Raw genomic sequence first — 23,415 nt, 5'->3', positions numbered from 1 at the left:
GGCTACTCTTTTCAATTAGCAACAAGGGATCTTTTATATGCACCATCCCACAGACAAGATAGTACATACCACAGCCTTTTGTTACACCAGTTGTGGAGCACTGGCTGTAATGAGAAATAGCCCAATGGGGTCACCAACATAGATTAATTCTAAAGCAACCGCGCATCTAGCGAGCACTTTAACACTGGGCTACATTCCGCCCCGCATACTTATGGAAAGAAAGAAATGTTTTATTTAACAACGCACTCAACACATTTTATTGACGGTTATATGGCGTCAGACATATGGTTGAGGACCATACAGATATTAAGAGAGGAAACCCGCTGTCGCCACTTCATGGGCTACTCTTTTCGATTAGCAGCAAGGGATCTTTTATATGCATCATCCCAGACTGGGTAGTACATACCACGGCCTTTGATATACCAGTCGTGGTACACTGGCTGGAACGAGAAATAGCACAATGGGACCACCGACAGGGATCAATCTCACACCGACCGCGCATCGAGCAAGCGCTGTACCACTGGGCTACGTCCCCCCCCCCCCCCACACACACATACTTATGGGGTCAACTGCTATAACTTAGTTGCTTCCCCCATCCCACTGGTAATATGCCATTTCATTGTCAGTAGATATCTTGTCATCTATCCGATATGAGGGCGGGATATAGCCCACTGGTAAAATGCTTTTCCAGGATCGATCCCCATTAGTTAAGTCCATTAGGCTATTTCTCGTTCTAACCAGTGCACCATGTGGTATGTGCTATCCTGTTTGGGATGGTGCATACAATAGATTTCTTGTTATTAATAGAAAAATGTAGCGGGTTTCCTCTTTAACACTATATGTCAAAATTACCAAATGTTTGACATCCATTAGCCGATGATTAATAAATCAATGTATGCAAAGTATCAATCAAAACCATATCGTAAGTTTTGTACGAAGAATATGGAAAATGTTTGACAAACAGCAAAAAAACTTGAAAAACTGTAGCCAATTAAAAATCTGGAATTCCGGATAAATCTAGAAAGCTTTTAAATCTGGTTTCATGAGTTTAAGGTGTGACCCAAACGGAGTTACGTAAATTTGACACCATTTGATAATCAGGTTTTATTTCATTTTGCAATTCAGTAGCTAGTCATTTTCATATCAATTATTTATGATCAAGTTTGATACTGTATTCTTCTAATCAAAGTTTGTTCCTGTTTGCATTTACTTGACTGTGTGAAGTTTTTACATGCCTTTGTATGGTACCTATTTGCATTTACTTGACTGTGTGAAGTTTTTACATGCCTTTGTATGGTACCTATTTGCATCTTGACTGTGTGAAGTTTTTACATGCCTTTGTATGGTACCTATTTGCATCTTGACTGTGTGAAGTTTTTTTATCCCGCAATCACTGTATACATTGGCAAGATATGATGACTAGATAAATCTCTATATTTTTGGTCACTGACTAAAAATATAGGCCCAACTCGACTAGTATTTCAGACTATATTTTCAATAAACATACTCTTTAAAACATGTTTAAGTACAGTAAATACAAATAACTTTTACTTTTGCAATAACAATAAAAACAAAATCTATTTATTTATGAATTAAGAGTTTAGAAATGCTTTTTGAATGTGACAGAATGTAGCTAGTGTCTTACAAAAAATTACATCATATGGCAAAACCCTTGCTAGGCTGATGATACTCAATTTGCGTACACAAAAACAGAATAACTATTCCCGTAGGATTGCAGGATAAAAGAAATAACTTGTTACTGTCTTAAGATATCAGCTTTATCCTGCTCATGTCGAATGGTGAATGCAGCTCGGCAGAGCCTCACTGCAATCATCATTCTAACCTTCGCAGGATAAAGCCAATATCTCAAGACAGTAACCAGTTATTCCCTATATATGTGTTTGTATCTACTTGACTGTGTTAAATTGTTCATTTCTAAGAACATACCTTTCTACTGATGGTGCCCCTGAATCATCTGTCATGCTTTCTAGTACAGGACGGTATAAATCGTCGTCTTTATCCTTCCTGAAATAAATTGCATTCATATATTTTGAGATTTTTATCTTAGCTACATTCATCATTCTTCTTATCGACTGAAAACAGTAGTTTAGAACCCAACGCATTAGACTAGATAATATAACACTCACAAGTCATGTTTTAGCTCATGTTATGATTCAGCTTATTTTAAACCAAACAGACAAGGGGCAGCAGTTGTTGGCATACTTATGAACTGAAGGCTGGAAATACAATATTTAAACACCTAAATTCAAACGTTTTCTCAGGGGCATAATTTTCCCAACCCTCCCTGTGACAGGTTCAGTCCCTTTGGGGCTATAAATTTCAATCCCCAGGGCAAATGCACTTAGTGTGGCCAACCCCCTTCCCCTCACACTTTCAAATACATTCAATTGAGTCCTGCAGATAACTAAATGTAGCATAACTTACAAGAAACATGTTTATTAAAACATCACACTGTCCAAAGTTGAAGGACAAACTCTATCTCATGGTCCATTCCTTGACGTGGTGGAGGAAAACTCAAACCAAGTCCACTGAAGTCAGAGTACAGAAGCTATGCATAAGTATTAGCGTGGAAACCGAAAGGAAATGTCTGTACATGCACCAAGCTCTACGATCGTGAAACAAAGACAAACTGTGCAGAAAGGAGAAGGAAAAGTAAACCAACCTAATGCCTGTTGCTTGAAGTCTCTCACTGTGGGAGATTTCTCTTTCCTTAAGCTCATTAGACCACAACTTATTTTCACCAAACCGCGGCATGTCTGGTCTAATAAGGTTGCTGTCCCGGCTCGTGAGGTGAAACGCTGGTTGAACCGAACTAGCCATGTTTATTCGACTAGGTTCTGCCGCCTGTACCAAATGACTGCCAACATTGTACGATGCTGCACCTGATGCTATGAAGTTGCTTCCCTTGGCCGAAAGTAACAAGTTTGATTCGGCAGTATTTGATGAAAAGTTTTTTATCGATGATGGCACAGGCTCAATAACATCAGAAAGTATTGGAGAACTTAGCATGGACCTTCTCTCGGATTCAGACGATTTGTTTCGAATATTTTCTGAAAATTAAAGCAAAAACCTAAAATTTGGCATAACAATCTATCAAAATAACAATGTCATACTTATTACAGAAGCATCAAATTTACTAGCGAAGTATTTGAGCAAGTGGCATTATTACAATAACAATCAGTGAAAAACTTCACTCATGTTAAACAGAATTTACATTTTATGACTTATTTCCAATGTTAGAAGGCCCCACAGCATTATTCCTTGTGTCATTACTACTTGTATCCACAAAATATTGTCTGGTTTAGAACATAGGTCTTTATTAAAAAAAAAGGATATAAATACAGAATTGTCTTCCTAAATGTTTCTTTGATAATTATAAACAGGATGATCTTGGTACTATTAAATTATAAAGTCTTTTAAAGTTGTCGTATTTGTCACTAAATATTAGTGTTGGAAATCAGCTGGAATTTTATCAACGATATTCAGTTATAATCTGTAACAACTTATCTATTTTCAATTATACAATCAGTGAGAGTTTTATGAACTAGACACATATTTCTATTATTGGGACTATCCACTTACAGGAATGTTAACATACAAATTTCAAATTTTACCTTTAATTAGGGAATAACTATATTATATTTGACCATTTGTGAATGGTAATGCTGGTTTTACTGTCGCAAATTGAATTTTACTGGTGACACGAAGCGGAGATCATTCTTTTCTTGTTGGTCCATCTAGGCAGAACTTAAACCACACCAAATAGCCACAGCTTTAAATGTGCAGAGGTATTGTTAAACAAATATTTTTCAATCCAGGCAGAACTGTAAATATGCTGGGTTTGGGTTTGTGTTCATGTGTACATAAATAAAACAGATATTGAATATGTATTATAATTTACACTGCATATAAGACGAAATCCAATTGCAACAATAAAATCAGCATTAATATGATGGAAATTTACGAGTTTTCCCAAATATTTGTCAATCTAGGCAGAACTGTAAATATGCTGGGTTTGTGTTCATGTGTACGTAAATAATACAGATATTGAATACGTATTATAATTTACATTGTATATAAGGAGAAACCCAATTGCGACACTAAAACCAGCATTAATGTGATGGAAATTTACGAGTTTCCCCAAGAGCCTGTTTGCATTTTATTTTACAATACCTCTGCTGTGGCTATTTGGTGTGGTTTAAGTTCTACTTAAACAAGACCAACAGGAAAAGAATGTTTGTTTAATAATACCTCGGGCCATTTTAAACTACAGCCATTTGGTTCAGTGGACTAATAGAGACAGGCTGTTCGAAAATTATAATAAATACCAACATTCAACAAATGTTAATAAATATCAATATTCAACAAATGTTTGATAAAGTCACTATAGCCTTCACAGAAGCTTTGGCAAGTGTCCCATGCATTACAGAAATACAGTTGATAATTTGCACTAGCCCAGACCAAAAATCCACTAGCCGGAACCAAGGACTTGTGGATTTGTTAAACCTTAGAAATATTAACTAAGAACTCAAAACATATTAGGCCGAATTCACAAATCCTGTTTATGTCTTACAAGCATGTAAACACATACATTTACAATGATTAAACACCTGCGCTTAAAAAAAAAAAGTTTAGTAAAATCGGACCTTTGCATTCTTTATTTTATTCAGTTTCCGATAAGCTCACTGACCTTTCCCCAGTAGTTTCATTTTGCGGTTGAACACATTGAGAACGCTGTAATGGTCAGCAGTAGGCTTGTCACAGCCAGGGATCGGAGACGGCTTGTACATGGCTACAGGCGGCTGGTGACGCTTGTTGTTGATCAATTTACGGTCTTTCAGCTGTTTGCACATCTAAAAGATGTCAACAAAAAAAGAAGGTTTGTTTTGTTTAATGACACCACTAGAGCACACTGATTTATTAATCATCGGCTACTGGATGTCAAACATTTGGTAATTTTGACATATAGTCTTTGAGAGGAAACCCACTACATTTTTGCATTAGTAGCAAGAGATTTTTATATGCACCATCCTATACAGGATAACACATACCACGGCATTTGATATACCAATCATAGTGCACTGGCTGGAGCAAAAAATAGCCCAAATGAGGATCGATCCTAAACAGACTGTGCATCAAGAAGCACTTTACCACTGGGCAACATCCCGCTCACTTAAACATGTCATATGTCACTTGCTGCATTCATTTGAGGCTTGTGAATAGTATGACTTCATAAGTTCCAAACTGTCAACATGATTTCACCAAGTGAAGAACGTTCAGGCAATTAATAGATAATATGCATTGTGACTCCAATCTCACACACCCCAACTCATAATTGCACTAATGATTTGTGTTTGTTCCAACATTTTTTTTTACATGAGTTGTGAAGATTGAGACAGAAAATCCTACCCCGGTTCACAAGTTGTGCTCACAGGTTATTTCACCAAATGAACACTCTTCACTTGTGAACTGGGAAATATGATATTCACGACTTCCAATAAACATAGCATTTGGTACATATGTTTTTATGTTCACAACAATATTTGATAAAAGACCAATATCATTTATTCTGCAGCCACTGTTTATAAGACAGATTATTTGTAATACCAAATAATCCCATTTAATGGCAGAAAAATATATCTACGTTAAAGTTAACTAGGGGTTGAGACCCAATAAAAAGCGCCCCCTTTTCAAACTAAGGGAGATAACTTTAAATGCATAGATTGATACTAGCTATATAAGCGCAACACATAGAAATATCAGTCTCTCCCATCGATCAGCCATCACGACAGCTAGTTTTTAAAATTTATCACGAATTAATCGAACGCCATCCAGAGTGAAAACAAGACCATCTAGCATCATGCCAGGTAATAAGAAAAGAAAAGTGGCTGTTCAAGCAACTACCGGGAGAGCGAAGAGGAGGATCGCCCAGCCGGCGCGATATCGATCGACTTCGGAGCCGCAGCCACGTGAAGCACGGATCGAAATTGAGGGACAAAGGAGGACAGAAAAAGATGACGGCGCACCAAGGTTTCGGGAAGAACAACGAGATGACGGGCAAAGCATGAGAGAGGAAGAACGGATCGAGGTGGATCGAAGAGCCCGGGGCGGGGAAACTTCCATCCAGTTTGAAACTGGCGCCGGCCGACATGGGACAAAGGGTGAGTCTGTTTTTTTGCCCCATGTTGAGGTTCCTGCGATCGAGGTTGTCCCCCATGTAAGTGTATTTGAAGGGATCGGGATACACATTCCCCAAAAATTAAGGGAAAAAATTTGGGAAGGGCAATATGTAGATTTGTGCTTGTTTAACAAGTCCACTCAGGCAATGGATGCCAGTCAAGGGGGTGTAGGCGAGCTTGTTTTTGAGGGGGGGAAGCTGGTCATAAAGAACCAGGCTAAAACCAGGTCATTTACGTCCATAATTGCATGGATATCGGCATTCATGATTTTCATGAGTGTGCTGTTGGAACGGAGCTCCCAGGAGGCTCAACAGTTGTTGAAATACATGAGGGACGTAATGATGTTGGCTAATAGAAGTTCGTCTTGGCCGTGGTACGACGAACAATTTCGGATAAAAAAGGCTAGACACCCAGAAAATTCATGGGGGGTTATTGATAACGAGCTGTGGCTTCTATGCATGTCAGGTGTCGGGGGTGTTAGGCAAATGGGAGTGGGCCAGGCAAGCACCAGCGGGCAGTCCAACCAGCCCTTTCGGGCAACCCAAGGGACTAGCCCCGTCGGGAGTGGGGTCAAAACATGCTGGGGGTTCAACAAAGGAAAATGTTCCTTTGCCAGGTGCAAGTTCATGCACTTATGCGGAAAATGTGGTGGACGCCACCCAGCTATGCATTGTAAGCTGTAAGGACCTTTACACCTTAGGAAAATCCCCGATTCACACAAATAATTTGGCTCAGCAGTTACAAGATTATCCAGATAAGATAGCAGCACAGGAATTGATAGAAGGCTTTACAGAGGGTTTTACATTAAAATATCAGGGGCCAAGGGAGGCAACAGAGGCAAATAATTTAAAAAGTGTAACGCAGGCCCCTGACATACTTAGGGTAAAAATTGAAAAAGAGATTTCATTAGGTAGGGTGGCAGGACCATTTCCAGAGCGTCCAATAAAAACTTTGAGAATTTCACCTCTGGGGTTAGTTCCAAAAAATGATGGAGATTTTAGAGTTATCCACCACCTGTCATATCCCAATGCAGCATCAGTAAACGACTACATCGACCCTAAATTTTGTTCTGTGCATTATGCAAACATCGATGAGGCAGTGCAAAAAATTCAGATGCTAGGAAAGGGAGCCTTGCTAGGAAAATCTGATATAAAATCTGCATTTCGGCTACTACCAGTAAGTCCAGGAGATTTTGAGCTTCTCGGTTTTAAAATAGACGGCAGATATTACTTTGACAAATGTCTGCCTATGGGGGCGTCAATCAGCTGCGCAATATTTGAGAAATTTTCTACCTTTATTCAGTGGGAGGTTGAAAAGCAGTGTGTGCACAAGTCGCCAGTGGTTTTACATTACCTAGATGATTTTCTTTTTGCGGGCAGGAGGGGATCAAATGAATGTCACATGGTAATGAAAAGTTTTCAGAATGCATGTTCCAGGTTAGGTGTTCCAATCGCGGTAGAGAAAACTGAAGGCCCCAGTACACTCTTGGTTTTTCTGGGCATCGAAATAGACACACAAAATATGGTCTTACGACTACCAGAGAGAAAACTATGGGATTTGACACAACTCATAACTGCTATTTTACAGAAAAAGAAAATCACATTAAAAACATTACAGTCATTAATTGGGTCATTGAACTTCGCATGCCAAGTGGTAAAACCAGGTCGGGCTTTTATTAGGCGCATGATTGATGCAACAAGAGGGGTTACAAAACCACACCACAATATCCGGGTTACTCAAGGTATCAAGGCTGACTTGGACCTATGGTTAGGCTTCTTGAAATACTACAATGGGGTCACTGTCATGCCTGATTTGTTCTGGACAAGTAGTGACTCGCTGGAATTTTTCACTGATAGTGCGGGAGGGAGAGAAAAGGGATTTGGTGTTTACTTCCGGGGTCATTGGGCATATGGATCTTGGCCTACGGAATGGTGGAAAATGGGGCTGCTTCGAAACATAACATTTTTGGAACTCTTCCCAGTGGTTGTAGCAGTAACAATTTGGGGCAACAGGCTGCAGAACAAAAAGTTGCTATTTCACATTGACAATGAGGCAGTAGTAGTTGTGATCAATAAGAAAACGTCTAAATGTGCCATGGTAATGACATTATTAAGGAAATTGGTCCTGATAACTTTGCAAAAGAACATTTTGTTAAAAGCCGTACACATTGCGGGAAAAAAGAATGTAATAGCAGATGCTATTTCTCGTTGTCAGTGGGACAAGTTCCGGAAGCTGACACCAGAAGCCGACTGGATTCCCGCCAAGATACCTCCACAGGTTTGGCAACTTTGACAGCAGAGGCAAATAGGCTTTTAAAAAATTCTATGGCAAGTCAGACATGGAACACCTACAAAACTGCAGAGAAGCGGCTAGAAAAGTTTCGACTGCAATTTAATTTGTCTCCATTATGGCCAGTACCTTTAGAACACTTAATCCACTTTATTGCTTATCTGTCTCTGGAACAATTATCACCATCTACCATTCGAACCTACATTAGCGGATTAAGTAACTGGCATAGATTAAATGGGTGTGGGGACCCGACAAAGCACTTTGTAATTTCAAAGCTCCTGGAGGGATTTAGTAGGGGGAATACTAGACTGGATGTACGAAGCCCCATCACTTTGCCAGTCTTAGAGAAGATCGTGGCAGCATTATCACATATTTGTTCGTCTCAGTTCGAGACTGAGCTCTTTGCAACAGCTTTTAAGTTGGCCTTTTTCGCATTCCTACGTGTGGGGGAAATAACATCTGCTACACGAGGTGACAATTCAAACAGGGCTGTTGGGGTACATGATGTTAGTTTAATTTTCAGACTGGGGGAACAACTGCCATATCGGGTAAAGCTTCTCATAAGAAAATCTAAGAATGACCAAAGGGGTAACGGCTATTTACTGTATCTGGAAAGATTCAAAAATGAGAACATCTGTCCAGTTCTTGGGGTATACAAATATTTGCAGTCAAGAAATAAGACCGGTTCTCCCCAGCTGCTGACCCATTACAATGGGGTATCTGTAACCAGATACCAGTTTAACTCCATTCTCAAACGGACATTACAGTTTATAAATAGCAACGGCCAATGTTACAAATCACATAGTTTTAGAATAGGAGCGGCAACGGAGGCGGCGGCAAGGGGTGTACCCGAGGAAACCATCAAGCTGTGGGGCCGTTGGCGTTCAGGGGCTTACAAAAGGTATATTCGGTTTTCCACATAAGTAATTTATCAATGTAAATTTATTGATTGTAGGTAGGCATGAAGTGTGGATTATAGGATCGTCAATTGTACATTGGGCGGGAATCCAGGCGCAAACCAGACCAGGTGGAGGTAACCTAGGGTTACAACAGGCGGGTATATGCATAAAATGGTATGGGAATAGGGGAATGCGGTGGTCGCAGTTGGATCAGTTTATCTTGGGCAAGTTGCAACATCAAACCCCACCTAATTCCATGATCTTGCAACTGGGGTCCAATGATATGGTTACGGTAAAAAACAGGGTCCTTATCCAGGAGATTACTTGTTCAGTTTTGCGACTGAGGTCACTACTTCCCTCTGTAAGGATCATTTGGTCGAATATGTTGCCGTGCCTCTACTGGCATGGAGCGGAACATCCAAAGCAGGTGGACAAAGCTCGGAAAAGGGTAAACGGTGCAGTAAAAGCACTGGTCCTTGCAGAGGGGGGGGCAGTGATTGGGCACCCCGCTGTGACCGTAAAAGAGTTGGAGTTGTTCAGGAATGATGGAGTGCATCTGTCGAGCAAAGGAAATGGGGTGTACCTGGATGGAATGCGGGGTGCCGTGAAAGCGTTGCTCTTGGGAGGGGGAAAGGTTTTTCCATAACTGAGCTATTGCGGGTATGGGTGGAGTGGATATAGACTCACTCCTGTGGCGGGACCCTCGGGGGACAGCTACAGAGCTAAGGTTCATCTGGCCCAGGGTTAGGTCCTACCTACTGGACAGTAGGGGGACAGGTCAATATAAAGGATTCACTCGAGACTGCCTGAGGGATCCGCTCCACCTTCGGGGCCGAAGGGGAGTTTTTTCAGCCCACCTACGATTGCCGAGGGGGCAGGTTAATTAGATACGCTCGACCTTTGGGGCCGAAGGCGAGTTTAGCCCACCTACGTTTGCCGAGGGGGCAGGTTAATTAGGGGGGGCAGTTAACAGATTGGGAACCTTGGCTCGCTGACTTGCCACATACTCTCTAGTGAGGGCAGTCAGTATGTCCCCAGGGGGTTCTGTTATGGGTAATAGCTGCGGCGAGGGTTTATCCAAAACATTAAGGGGTTTGGGGGGGTGTTTTCACCTGTACATAAAGTAAATATGAGGGCAAGTAATATGTAGTAGGTAACATGTATATAAAATTGAAGTCTGTAATAAATATGTAATATGATTCCTTCGTGTTGTGTATTTTATCTCGACATTAATGACGGGATAACCTGTTACTAGCTGTCACTTGTTACATGATTCAATTCATATGCTTGACATCATTAATCACAATACATATAGAAATAAAGTTTTGTGTTGCAGTAAATAAAACAAAACATGACAATTTTTTTATATAACAAAGTTACAAAAGTTAGTTTTGTTTAACGACACCATTAGAACACATTGATTTTATTAATCATCAACTATTGGATATCAAACATTTGTTAATTTTTTACTCCTAGTCTTAGTGGAAACTCATTACTTTTTTCCATTAGCAGCAAGGATATTTTACATGTATTTTCCCACAGACAAGACAGCACATACCACAGCCTTCAATATATCAGTCGTGGTTGGGACAGGAAAATCTCAAATAGATAATAGGTCCTCGGTGTATCGATCCAACGACACAAGCACTCTACCGATTGAGCTTGATTCCGCCCCCTTGACATGACAATTTTTACATCTTACAAGAATAAAGTCGTGAATTTTAATTCATATGTCACATTGCAAAAAGCTCTTCTGGATGAAAAACAGGATAAAAATAACGTTAATGACATAGTTTATCACATTTATTCTGTTCAAGACAAACAGGGATTTCCACTTATCAAGCTTTGCAAAGTTTCCCCATGTTTTTCTTCACAGAATAGCTACATTAACTTGTTATTCTCTATTTTTTTTTATAATAACAATTTTTCATGACATAGCCATTAATATATCAGCCACATTTTGGCTGTCAATATGAACTAGTTTGTTTTGTTTAACGACATCACTAGAGCACATTGATTTATTTATCATTGGCTACTAGATGTCAAATATTTGATAATTTTGACATATAGTCTTAAAGAGGAAATCCGCTACATTAGTAGCAAGGGGTCTTTTATATTCATCATCACAGGATAGCACATACCACGGCCTTGGATATACCAGTTGTGGTGCACTGGCTGGAACAATAAATAGCCCAATGGGCCCACCGACGGGGATCAATAAAAAACCCAACTGCGCATCAAGCAACTGCTTAACCACTGAGCTATGTCCCACACCTCTGTCAACATGAGGTCAATATATAGTGCACTGAAGTCATTTTAACCACTGAGCTATGTCCCACACCTCTGTCAATATGAGGTCAATATATAGCGCACTGAAGTCATTTTAACCACTGAGCTATGTCCCACACCTCTGTCAATATGAGGTCAATATATAGCGCACTGAAGTAATTTTAACAACGTAATTGGCCAGTGTTCAACAATTGTTTGAGAAAGTCACTAGTCCTCACAGAAGCTATTGCTAGTGCTCTATATATCATAATAATAAAATTGATAATTTCAACAAGCCCAGACCAAATATTTACCTGTTGGGACCGAGGGCTGGTGGATTTGTCGAACCCACTGAGATTTTTTTAAAGTCAATACTAATTTGCTAAACACTGTTTGATAAAGGTAAGCGATAAAATGTCGAGAACCAGTTTGAAAGTGTACCTTGGCAGGCCTGCTGTTGTCGAAGTCACTTTCAGAAGCCTCTGTAACATCCTCAAATGTTGAGGTTTCCGACAATGATGACTCTTCTGCCTTTTCCTAAATGGAAAAGAAATTAAAACAATTAAAGCAAGCATTTCAGTAGTACCGTTAAAGCAATACATGTCCCAACACATTTTCTTGCCTCCTAAGTTCAAGGGCCAAAACTGTGAAAAATGGGTTAATAGCTATGAAAGTCAAACTTGATCTACAACAAAGCTATATACAAAATTTCAGCTCAATATCTTGAGGCAATGTGTGAAAAAAATGTCTGAAAACTATATGTGGGACAGACAGACGGATGGATAGACAAACAGACAGACAGAAGGACGTAGATGAAACCTATAGTCCCCTCCGGTGCGACAGATAGGGAATTAATCAACTTATCTCATGAACAAAATGCAAAATCTATGCCATCAAAACTTGATCGTGGTGCTGTTTTGCATAGAGTAACTTAACAAGGTAGCTGGTTAGGCGAGTAGCACTGTACATGCCTATACAATATTTCTTTAATGGGATAGTACATTCTCTTAAGAAATAGTGTTTCTTAAAATTTCAACCGCAGAACAGATCAATAAAAATCCAGAATTCCAGATAAATCCGGAAAACAGTCATTTCCATCTTAGTGATGGTTGATAGGCGGATGACAACCTTGGTGCTAATCTAACTAACAATATTCAATTATATTTCTTCTTAAAAAAACAAAAACCTGACACAGGTGATTACTTAATTTCTCAGTTTTTTCTCTATCACACTACAAATTGAATCCTACATTTGCTTGTTTACCTACCAAACCTTCGTGTTTGTGTTCTGTAACGAGGTGTGAAGTCAGACTGGGACCAATGCGCTCACGATGAACTGTCTGTATACTGGAACCAACCAGGTCAGCAACTGGATCGTGGGCCATGTATTTCATCTTCCAGTCCGTAGTCCCTGCAAGTTCAAGTGGTAATTATAATTATTGAATACATGATAATAACTCACTCAAGTTACTGTAAAATTATTTAAATAACAATTTAAAACATTCACCTCCTGTACAAGTTTTTCTGAAATCAGTGTTTAATGTAAACATAGTTTAAATGAATATTTCAAAACATTTACTTTTAATAGCAAATGCAATGTGGTATAGAGTTTAGAAAAAGGGTTCATAATGATCACATACAATACCATGGTTACCATTATTTGTAGTATTTATCCAAATAAATATACAGTTATTTCAAAGGGTTGTTGTTGAGGGTGTGGGTTTTTTTTAGGGGGTTGGGGTTTTTTTAATTGAAAAAAACACAACAGTTGCTGCTTTGTTTCTGACAGGTATGCTAAAACAAGAATCTCAGATTTGTTTTTGCCTTTTGCTAATGAATATCTTAAAATGTGGTATTTTCATTAACCCACAATGTGAGAAACAATTTGTAAATAATTGTTAGAGGTTAAACCTGGTAATGATCCACCAAACTCATTCACTGCAGTTGGCCGTCCAGTAATCCTGTCATACAGCTGACCACCAGTGGACATGATCATTGGTTTCTGCACTCCTGTTCAAAATAAACATCACATGTAACAGAGGCAGACATCAATTTGGGTTTATTTTTGGGGGATTCTTTTTTTTTGAGGGGGGTGTCTTGTTTTGTTTCGTAGAAAACATATGAATTTGTTTAAAGCTAACAAAGTACTTTTCTAAAAAAGATTCACTATTTACTAGTTATTTTTAATATTTTAAACATTTAAAAATAAAACAGAATCAAAATGCATCTTTCAAATAAATGTGGCACAACATGACATATTTGGGTTATTTCTCGTATAACAAAGGTTGTGGTGTGTGCTGTCCTGTCTGTGGGATAGTGCACATAAAAGATCCCTTGCTGCTAATGAAGAAATGTAGGTTCCCTCTGATGACTACCAAATGTTTCACACCCAATAGCCAATGATTAAATCAATGTGCTCTAATGATGTCGTTAAACAAAACAATCTTTAAAATGGCATATTATATTACCAGTGAGGCCAGACTTACGTTCAGACTGCAGTCGACTACGCAGTGATGCGGAAGCTTCGTAAATAGCCTTGAGGTCGGCGGTGCCGTGAGTTCGACTCGGCACACTGGCCACATGGTCGGGTCTGGCGGCGGCGGCTCCCGTCACCAACTGTTTGTACTTGGAGAACACAGACAATACACTGTCAACATCGATGTCCAGCTTCTTGCCTTGAACTATGACCTTCTTCATGGGCTCATCCTGCACTGTCACCTTCTTCACATCCACTGCACCAGACACAAATGTTTCGTCTTTATTATGTCCTTCATCAAGCTTCCAGTTCTCATCCCTTAAAAAAAAAAAAAAAAAAAGAAAGAAAGAAAAAAGATTGTCAACGTTTGTTTCAAAATGTTCAAATCATGAATGTTTCACCAATAAAAAAATATTGACTAAGCTGATCTGAACCAGATACTGATAACCGATTGTGAGTCGACTCTCAATGTGGTGTATTCATTTGATAGGACAAAACTAAACTATTCACTCTCTGGAATCTTTTACTGACATTAATGTGTCAAGATTACTGACGGAGTTGAGGTGCCAAGATGACTGATGAAGTTAAGATGCCAAGGTCACTGATGAAATGAATGTGTTGGAAACACCGATGAAGCGAATGGGTTGATATCATTGATGAAGTTAAAGTGCCAAAATCACTGATGAAATTAATATGATAAAATCACTAATGAAGTTAATGTGTCAAGATGACTAATGAAGTTAATGTGTCAAGATCACTGAAGTCAATGTGCCGAGTTCACTGATGAAGTTAAAATGTTAAGATTACTAATGAAGTTAATATAACAAGATCACCGATGAAGTTTAATGTGTTGAGATCACTGATGAAGTTAATGAGTTGAGATCACTGTTGAAATTAATGAGTTGAGATCGCTGATGAAATTAATCTGTTGAGATCACTGAAGTTAATGAGTTGAAATTATTAATGAAAGAAAGAAGTGTTTTATTTAACGACGCACTCAACACATTTTATTTACGGTTATATGGCGTCAGACATATGGTTAAGGACCACACAGATTTTGAGAGGAAACCCGCTGTCGCCACTACATGGGCTACTCTTCCGATTAGCAGCAAGGGATCTTTTATTTGCGCTTCCCACAGGCAGGATAGCACAAACCATGGCCTTTATTGAACCAGTTATGGATCACTGGTCGGTGCAAGTGGTTTACACCTACCCATTGAGCCTTGCGGAGCACTCACTCAGGGTTTGGAGTCGGTATCTGGATTAAAATTCCCATGCCTCGACTGGGATCCGAACCCAGTACCTACCAGCCTGTAGACCGATGGCCTGCCACGACGCCGGTAAATTATTAATGAAGTTAATGTGCAAAGATCACTGTCACTGATAATGTTATGGTGCCAAGATCACTGATGTTAAGGTGCCGTGATCACTGATAATGTTACAGTCCGGTGTTAACTGATAATGTTATGGTGCCGAGATCATTGATAATGTTAAGGTGCCGTGATCACTGATAAGTTAATGTGTTGAGACCACTGATAAAGTTAATGAGTTGAAATTATTGATGAAGTTAATGTGCAAAGATCACTGTCACTGATAATGTTAAGGTGCCGAGATCACTGATAATGTTATGGTGCCGAGATCACTGATAATGCTAAAATGCTGTGATCATTGATAAGTTAATGTGTTGAGACCAATGATAAAGTTAATGTGCAAAGATCACTGTCACTGACAATGTTAAGGTGCCGAGATCACAGCTGGAGATATCTTACCTTGGAGTGGGCACCGGCGTCAGGTCATCTTCAGTGTCCCCCGTCAGGGTGGAACTCTCATCATCCAGCTCCATCTGTACGAGACTTTCCTCACCAATCACAAGTTTCATGTACTTGGTACTCATCTGAAAGAGTTATACTGTGCACTTAATAAACACTCTCAATACACACATGTAAACAGTAACTTGACAAAGTAACTTAATAAACACTCTCAATACACACACATAAACTGGAGAAAACTTGGAGTGTTTTCTCTTTTATAGATACATTACCTGTCCTCAAACAAGGGCACCCCCCCCCCCCCCCCCCCCCCAACGCAAGTGGTCTGGTCCGAACATCCCAACAGCCAATGGGATGGCCTAAATTCTTCTACTGCATACTGCTCTCTAGTTCCGGTCACATGACTGTAACTTCCTTCTTTTTCCCTGAGCGCATCGCACGGAGAACAGGAAGCGGGGAGGCCCGGGCGGGATGAAATCTTGAGGACAGGTAATGTATCTATAAAAGAGAAAACACTCCAAGTTTTCTCCATTTCTTTTCACATTACCTGTCCTCAAACAAGGGCAGCATTCAACAGATGGTGGTGGGTGCCGAGATCCGTAGATGCTTGTGATAACTCCCCAAACTGGAAAGAGGCTGACTAGTGGAAGAATAAGGCCAACCTTGGTAAGCTCTCCTCCTAGGAATGCCCGTCACAGACCAATGCAGGTAATGTTAGTAATAACAACCAGAATGGTGGCATCCGTCAGCAGTGGCAGGTGCGGCTCCTAGAACAAAGGACTAGGAGGCGGTAGCCACATCTCATGCCGGTTCTGACAGGGTGGGAAGACGTAGCCACCAGGGATGCAGGTGTTAGGTAACCCCTCACGTATTGAAGTGTTAGTAATAACAAGCGACAACCTAATGAGGTGCATCCATCAGAACATTGAACAGAACAAGACCCCCGAGAGTTTTCTGTCTAGTACACCAAAGAACTGTTAGTTCAATAACAACAACAAATAACCACATGCAGTGCAGGGTAAAGGTTATCGAGACAAAGTTCCGGCACCAGTGCGTGAACTGTGCAAAAGAACAAAAATCTAAGCAATCCTCACCTGTCGATTCGATGGACATCTCGGTATGCAGCCCAGAATCAGACAGACATCAACGGCGACGAGGACGGCTTGTATTCAACAGAGTCTGTGCAGCAACAACCGGACCCAGATGATGGAACCCCTCAGATAATAGTTGGTGAAGATGGAGTCCGTATCCCAGAAACAACCAGTGATAATGTGCTGAATGGGTGTGTTGCAGTGCAGGGACATCGTGGCAGCCAAGGCACGGAGTTCATGCGGATTAGTAGCAGATGAAGCAGGTAAACCCTCCTTCTGATAGGCGGTCAGGATAGAAGACCGGATCCAGGTGGCCACCGTGTTCTTGGTAATATCCCTCAACCGACTCTGGTTACAGGAGAGGAAAAGTCTCTTGCGATGTTGTCGAAAAGATCTGGTCTTCTCGATGTACTGGTGCAGGGCTCTGACAGGGCACAACACCAAGTCCTCAACGTCCGCTGGACCAACGATAGAGGAGAGGGCCTGCACAACATACGAACGAGGTGCTTGATCTGGTAACTGATTCTTTGCAACAAAATTCATGAGTAACCCCAAGTTGACCGCACGACGATCTCGGTGAAAACATACCAAGTCCACATCAAGAGCATGGAGTTCTGAGACACGGGCAGGCGTGGCAAAACCGAGTAAAAACACCGTCTTCCGCGTCAAGTCTTGCAGGGAAGAGGATTCGATCGGCTCATAAGGTGCGGTCGATAACACTCGTAACACCAGATTCAGGTCCCATCTTGGTGGCCGAAACCAATGTACTTGATCCTCAAGGCGAAACCCTTTGATCATCTTATGGATCTCCAGAATACCCGATAACTTCGTTCCAGTAGCGACATCACGAACAGTAGCGATGACCGAAACGTACCCAGCGATGGTAGACCCCTTCAATCGTAAAGCGGTCCGTAGATACAGTAAAAAAATCAGCGAGACAAGGTATCTGGATCGTCTGAGGTTTGAGTTTTTGCTGGACACACCATCGGTGAAAGCAAAGCCATCTGACGTTGTAAGCCGCAGTAGTAGTTGATCTGTGCGCTTTCAAAATGGCCACCGTGGACTGCGAAGAAAAGCCTTTCTTCCTCAAACTCTTGGAGATAAAGTCCACGCGGACGTGGATGGTATAGTCTTGACGTGGGATGCAGCAACAGATGATCCCAGTCTGGCAGTGGTAAAGGATGTGGATCGGCAAGACATATTAGATCTGGATACCACATCCTGGATGGCCACATCGGAACAATGAGCAACAGGCGACAATGGTACAGCTGAAACCTCTGAAGCACCCTTGGAAGGAGGATTGGTAGAGGAAAAGCGTACGTGTCCATCTGTTCCCAGCTGATGGCCAAGGCGTCGAGATCCAGAGCTTCGGGATCTGGCACCGGAGACACATAAACCCTCAGCTGATGGTTGAATCATGTGGCGAAGAGATCAATGTTTGGTGTCCAAAGTCTGTCGCAAACCCATCGAAACGCTTCAGGATGGAGCAACCATTCTGTCGGCTGTGGAGATGACAGCCGAGACAGCATGTCGGCTAGTACATTGTAAACCCCTGGAATATGGCGAGACCAAAGTTGCAGCGGAATCTCGTCGACCAGCTTGTAGAGACGATAAGTCAACTGCAGCAGACTGCTGGAGTGGGTTCCGCCCTGACGGTTAATATAAGCCGCCACGGTGGTACTGTCTGTGGCCACCATGAGAGAGGCCCCTGTCAACATCTGTCGCCAATGAAGGATAGCTTAGTAGACTGCCAACAACTCTAGCAGGTTGATGTGGAGTCCGAGTTCACCGGGAGACCACAGCCCTGAAGTAGTCTGGTTGCTGAGATGGGCTCCCCAACCTTCCAGTGACGCATCGACGAACAGGTGATGAGTGGCTAGGAAGGGCCGCATAGAGACACCGTCTAAGATGTTCGATCGGAGCTGCCACCACTGCAGGCTGGAGCGTAGATTGTTCGGGAGCGAGATGATCAAGTCCGGATTGTTGAAACAAACAAACGGGTTGAGAAACATCTGCAAGCGCCGCAACTGGAGACAACCTCTGAGTGTCAAATCCTGGGCGGAAGTGAGGAGACCCAGGAGACTCTGCCAACCGTGGAAGGTCATTGGAGCGGTGAGGGCTATGGCAATCATGGTCTGGATCTTCTCCCAACGGTCTAGAGGGACTTGAACGAGACCCAGGTCGGGTCGAAGCCAAGCGCCTATGAACTGTAGACTGCGTGGGAGCCAGTCGAGATTTGCCGATGTTGATAATCCAACCCAGATGCTTGAGAAAATCCATGATGAAGGCAACATGTGCAGTAAGTCCTGTCTTGCTCTGGCACTTCATCAGGCAATCGTCGAGGTATGGGTAAAAGGATATACCTCTGCGATGCAGGAAGCGGGACATCGGAGTCGTGATTCTGGTGAACAGCCATGGCGCTATGGATATCCCAAAGGGCAGGACTGTCCATTCGTAATGCCGACCCTGTAGCACGAACTGGAGGTAGCGATGACAATCGGCATGCATCGGAACATGAAGGTAGGCGTCCTTGAGATCTAGCGAGGCAAGCCAATCCCCGGTTTGATCACGGCAAGGACATCTCGCAACGTTAACATCTTGAAGGACGGAGGAGGAAGCAGGTAGTGGTCGTTGAAAAACGCCAAGTTGTGGATCATTCGCAGCTCCGGTGAATCTTTCTTCGGCATGAGGAAGATGTCCAAGCAAAAGCCGGGTGTTAGGCTTGCTTCCGAAATGCTGCGAATGGCTCCCTTCTCCACCAGTTTGTTGACGGACTCCTGCGGGACCGTGACTTGTGATACGGAATGCTGCGGTTCTCGAGGTGAAGTGGTCAATGGAGGGATGGAAGACAATTGCAGATGATACCCTGTCTTCAAGATCGACGTGACAAACGGATCTTGGCAAAGTGTCTCCCAGTTTCACCAATAACGGCGAAGTCGACTTCCGACCATGGATATTTTGACCGGTGTGTTGCACACCGGAAGCGTCAAAACAGAGTCGTTGTTCTGGTTCAAAATCAGGGGCGGGCGTAGGTCGAGACAATCTGAGCAGTCCAAGATTGGTTGGCTGGCGTCAACGTCGGCCAGGCTTCCCCTGGGTCCGAGCGGGAGGTCCGGATGGTCGTCTGTCCGGAAACCACCGAGAAGGTTGACCTCGAAAGGAACCTCTCCAGCACTTAGATGGTGGTTGTGCAGTGAACGTAGACTTTCGCTTCGTGGATTCCAACGTCGAAATAAGTTGTAAAGCTTTGACAGTTGCTGTCGACTGCTGGTCTTTATCATTGGTCTTAACCACATCAGAAATCTTGCCTGCAAACAGCTTTGTTGCGGACCACGATTGAGCTAACAGCTCCTTCTTATGCTGGAAATCCAAGGTTGACTTTTTCAGATAAGCCTGGCGATGGTACTGCATCAACATCGATGACATAGAGGTAACCGAAGACGTCAGGAAAGCCAGCATCTGCGCTGATTGTTGAAACAGCACGTAGCACCGTGCATCTTTTGCCTGGGTGGCCATCACAGCAAGGAAAAAGTCCAAGTAAGACAACACAAACAAGCAACGTCTCTGGGTAATATCCATGGCTTGGACCTGTTTGTCCGTCAAATCCACAGTTGACGACTTCCCAAGACGGTGAACATCTTCATCCAAAGACGGAGCCCCATCTTTAAATGGCATGTCAAACACCGGATACATACGGTGATTCCAAGACGGGAAGGCGACAAAGGACGCTGTCTCTTTAAAGGTGCGGTCTAAATTTGTCGCCACGTTGGATATGAGTGTACCGGCTGCCAATGAACGGATAACCACATCTTCCGGAGGGACATCAGTCGCTATCATCGGTGTCGGTCCCTTCTTGGCCGGCGTTGGTGGATGTGGCAAGGACGGCAACATGTCATAAACGGCCGCCAAGCAATCCCTCATAGTCATATGGTTAGTACAGTCAGGCTCATCAATGACAGAAACCGCTGTAGGCGCTGCATCCCCAAAGTCCCGGAGCACTCGAGCACAGGCCAATCGATCTGCCGAAATGGAAGCCGCCGGTGAACCGGACCGTGGACGATCCCGTCAAGAACCCTCGGAGGCCCTGGAAGTCACATCAATCGAAGGTCGGCGCTGACGATCCATGGAACCCGTAGGGAGCCATGCAGGTCATGGGGAACGGCTACGGTCCCAGCTCCGATGCGCCGAAGATGACTTCCCCGCCGAAGATCGGTGAACCTTGGAGTCCGTGGAACGTCTATCTGCATGAGCCGGCTTCTTAGAGGGCTGCGTAGAGACCGCAGGCCTGTCATCCGAAGTCTTAGGTATCGGTGGAGGTGAAGAAGCCGCACCCCCTGAAGAGGGGACTGGAACCAGACCTGACCCCGAAACCGCCGGTTTGGGTAAGGTCGCCACTGATGCCGTTGTTTCTTTGAGCATGGTCGGTAGAATGGAACGTAACACTTCCGCCATGGAGTCAGCAATCGAAGGCGAAGATTCCACTTTCTTGGTCCTCGCTGACACCACCTTCAGGTAAGCCGCGAACTCGACATCAGACAACCCCGAACAAAGGTCGCATCTTGAAGTGAGGCCACACGGAACACGACAACCCGGACATAAGTCGTGAGGGTCGCCCCGGCAGTGAACTTCTTGCAGCGTAAACACGCTCGAACTAGTCGCTGAACATTATCAGACATGATAATAATAATTTTTCAATCTGTGAACACAAACACAAAGCCGGTAAATAAAGACGCCATTTTGTAAATGGTGTCCGACACGACAACATAAACATTTCATGTAATTAAACGCTTGGAAAGTCAAGCGAAATACGCGAAAGACATACGAAAGCTAACGAAAATGAAGGTGAAAAACATTTCACCCAACACGAATACAAAACCAAAGGTCTTATAAAATAAATTTTGACTCCAAACAGAGCCAAGCAAAAGGACGTCCAGACCCTTTAGCGAAGAGAAAAAGAAGGAAGTTACAGTCATGTGACCGGAACTAGAGAGCAGTATGCAGTAGAAGAATTTAGGCCATCCCATTGGCTATTGGGATGTTCGGACCAGACCACTTGCGTAGGGGGGAGGTGCCCTTGTTTGAGGACAGGTAATGTGAAAAGAAAAGTTACTTGACAAAGTAACTTAATAAATACTCTCAATACACACACGTAAACAGTTAGTTAACAAAGTAACTTAATCAGTTAATTACAATTTAAGTTCACCTTTAATAAACTGCATATCATTTTGATTAAAATAATTTACAGTTTTATTTTAAGGAAGGTTTGTAGGTAATAACTAGAATGGTAAAGACATGCTGGCTTGTATGTCATATTCTGAATAGTGAAGTAAAGGGTAACTCTCCATTCCTGAAAACTAACGGAGACGAGGCCCACTAGGGCCGAGTCCCAATATTTTTCAGGAATGGAGAGTTATGAGGATATTCCCATACTTAAAATACACCACTAAATAATAATTTTATGTGAATATATGTTAGTATGGAGTTTAACACCAATGATTTTGGTGGGTTAATTAAGTAGGGTTTCATCTCTCCATTACTGAAAAATAATGGAGTGTTGAGACAATACTGTGACTTCGCAGATGTATTTTAAAACATAAATCAATTCATTTAACTGTTAGACAATTTTTCAAAATGAACGTAGGGAGCATTAGTCTAAATCCAACACCAGATTGTTTTCATTTTGTAATACATTCCACTGTTTTTTATATCTTGCTCTGGTATCATATTTATGAGCACAGAGATATGCAATTTAAAAGATGATCTGATTACCACATCGTAAGAAAAAAGTAAGAAAAAAGTACAAAAAATATTAAAGCCATAAAATGCAAACCCAACAATGACAAGAAATACATTTAATTTGCCAAACGTTAAACAAAACAAACTTTAACTTTCAACTTTACTTACTGGTGTTTTTGCATGGTCTTCCTTCAGCCCGTGGTCAATGTGTTTCTTACTGGGTTCGTCCGCGGTCACTCTGTGTCTGGACGTTTTCTTGACAGCCGTACTCGATATCTTCCTCAGTTCGTCCAGCTGCTGCTTGCGTTTCTGATTGGCCACCTGCTGGGCCCGCTTCTCCTCGCGCTGACGTCGTACCCGCTCAGCCCTCTGTTTGGCTATGTACTTCTTTATCTGGTCATTGTTCGAATGGTGCTTTGCGCACAGCTGCATTTTGTCACACTCTGAAATGTCAGTTATTAAGGATGTCATTAATAGACCTATTTAAAAAAAAAAAATCCTGGATACAGAATTACAAAAGAGTACATGCTTCCTGGTTGAATGAATATACATGCTTGGTATATTTTTGAACCCTTGCGATATGCATTTAAAAACTGGTCCTGGATTGATTAATATTACCCGGTATGGGGTTATTATTTAAGAAAAATCAATTGTTAGGCATCAATATCAACGGCATTTGACTTCTAAG

General features: G+C 42.1%; 1 protein-coding gene across 1 annotated transcript in view; it reads right to left on the bottom strand.

Moving 5' to 3' along the window:
• Positions 1-23,415, bottom strand: part of LOC121383781 (centrosome-associated protein 350-like) — a 66,800-nt gene that overhangs the window by 27,491 nt on the left and 15,894 nt on the right. The window contains exons 10-18 of the mRNA XM_041513878.1: positions 22,896-23,170; positions 15,901-16,025; positions 14,142-14,449; positions 13,567-13,665; positions 12,924-13,066; positions 12,098-12,193; positions 4,712-4,874; positions 2,684-3,071; positions 1,948-2,025 (exon numbers count right to left, since the gene is read on the bottom strand). Of these exons, the coding sequence (XP_041369812.1) occupies positions 1,948-2,025; positions 2,684-3,071; positions 4,712-4,874; positions 12,098-12,193; positions 12,924-13,066; positions 13,567-13,665; positions 14,142-14,449; positions 15,901-16,025; positions 22,896-23,170 (1,675 nt within the window). The remainder of the gene's footprint in view (positions 1-1,947; positions 2,026-2,683; positions 3,072-4,711; positions 4,875-12,097; positions 12,194-12,923; positions 13,067-13,566; positions 13,666-14,141; positions 14,450-15,900; positions 16,026-22,895; positions 23,171-23,415) is intronic.

Source organism: Gigantopelta aegis, chromosome 10 (genome assembly GCF_016097555.1).
Source record: "Gigantopelta aegis isolate Gae_Host chromosome 10, Gae_host_genome, whole genome shotgun sequence".
Lineage (NCBI taxonomy): Eukaryota > Metazoa > Mollusca > Gastropoda > Neomphalida > Peltospiridae > Gigantopelta > Gigantopelta aegis.
The sequence above is the reverse complement of the archived record's forward strand: the minus strand, read 5'-3'. Positions and strand labels throughout refer to the sequence as shown.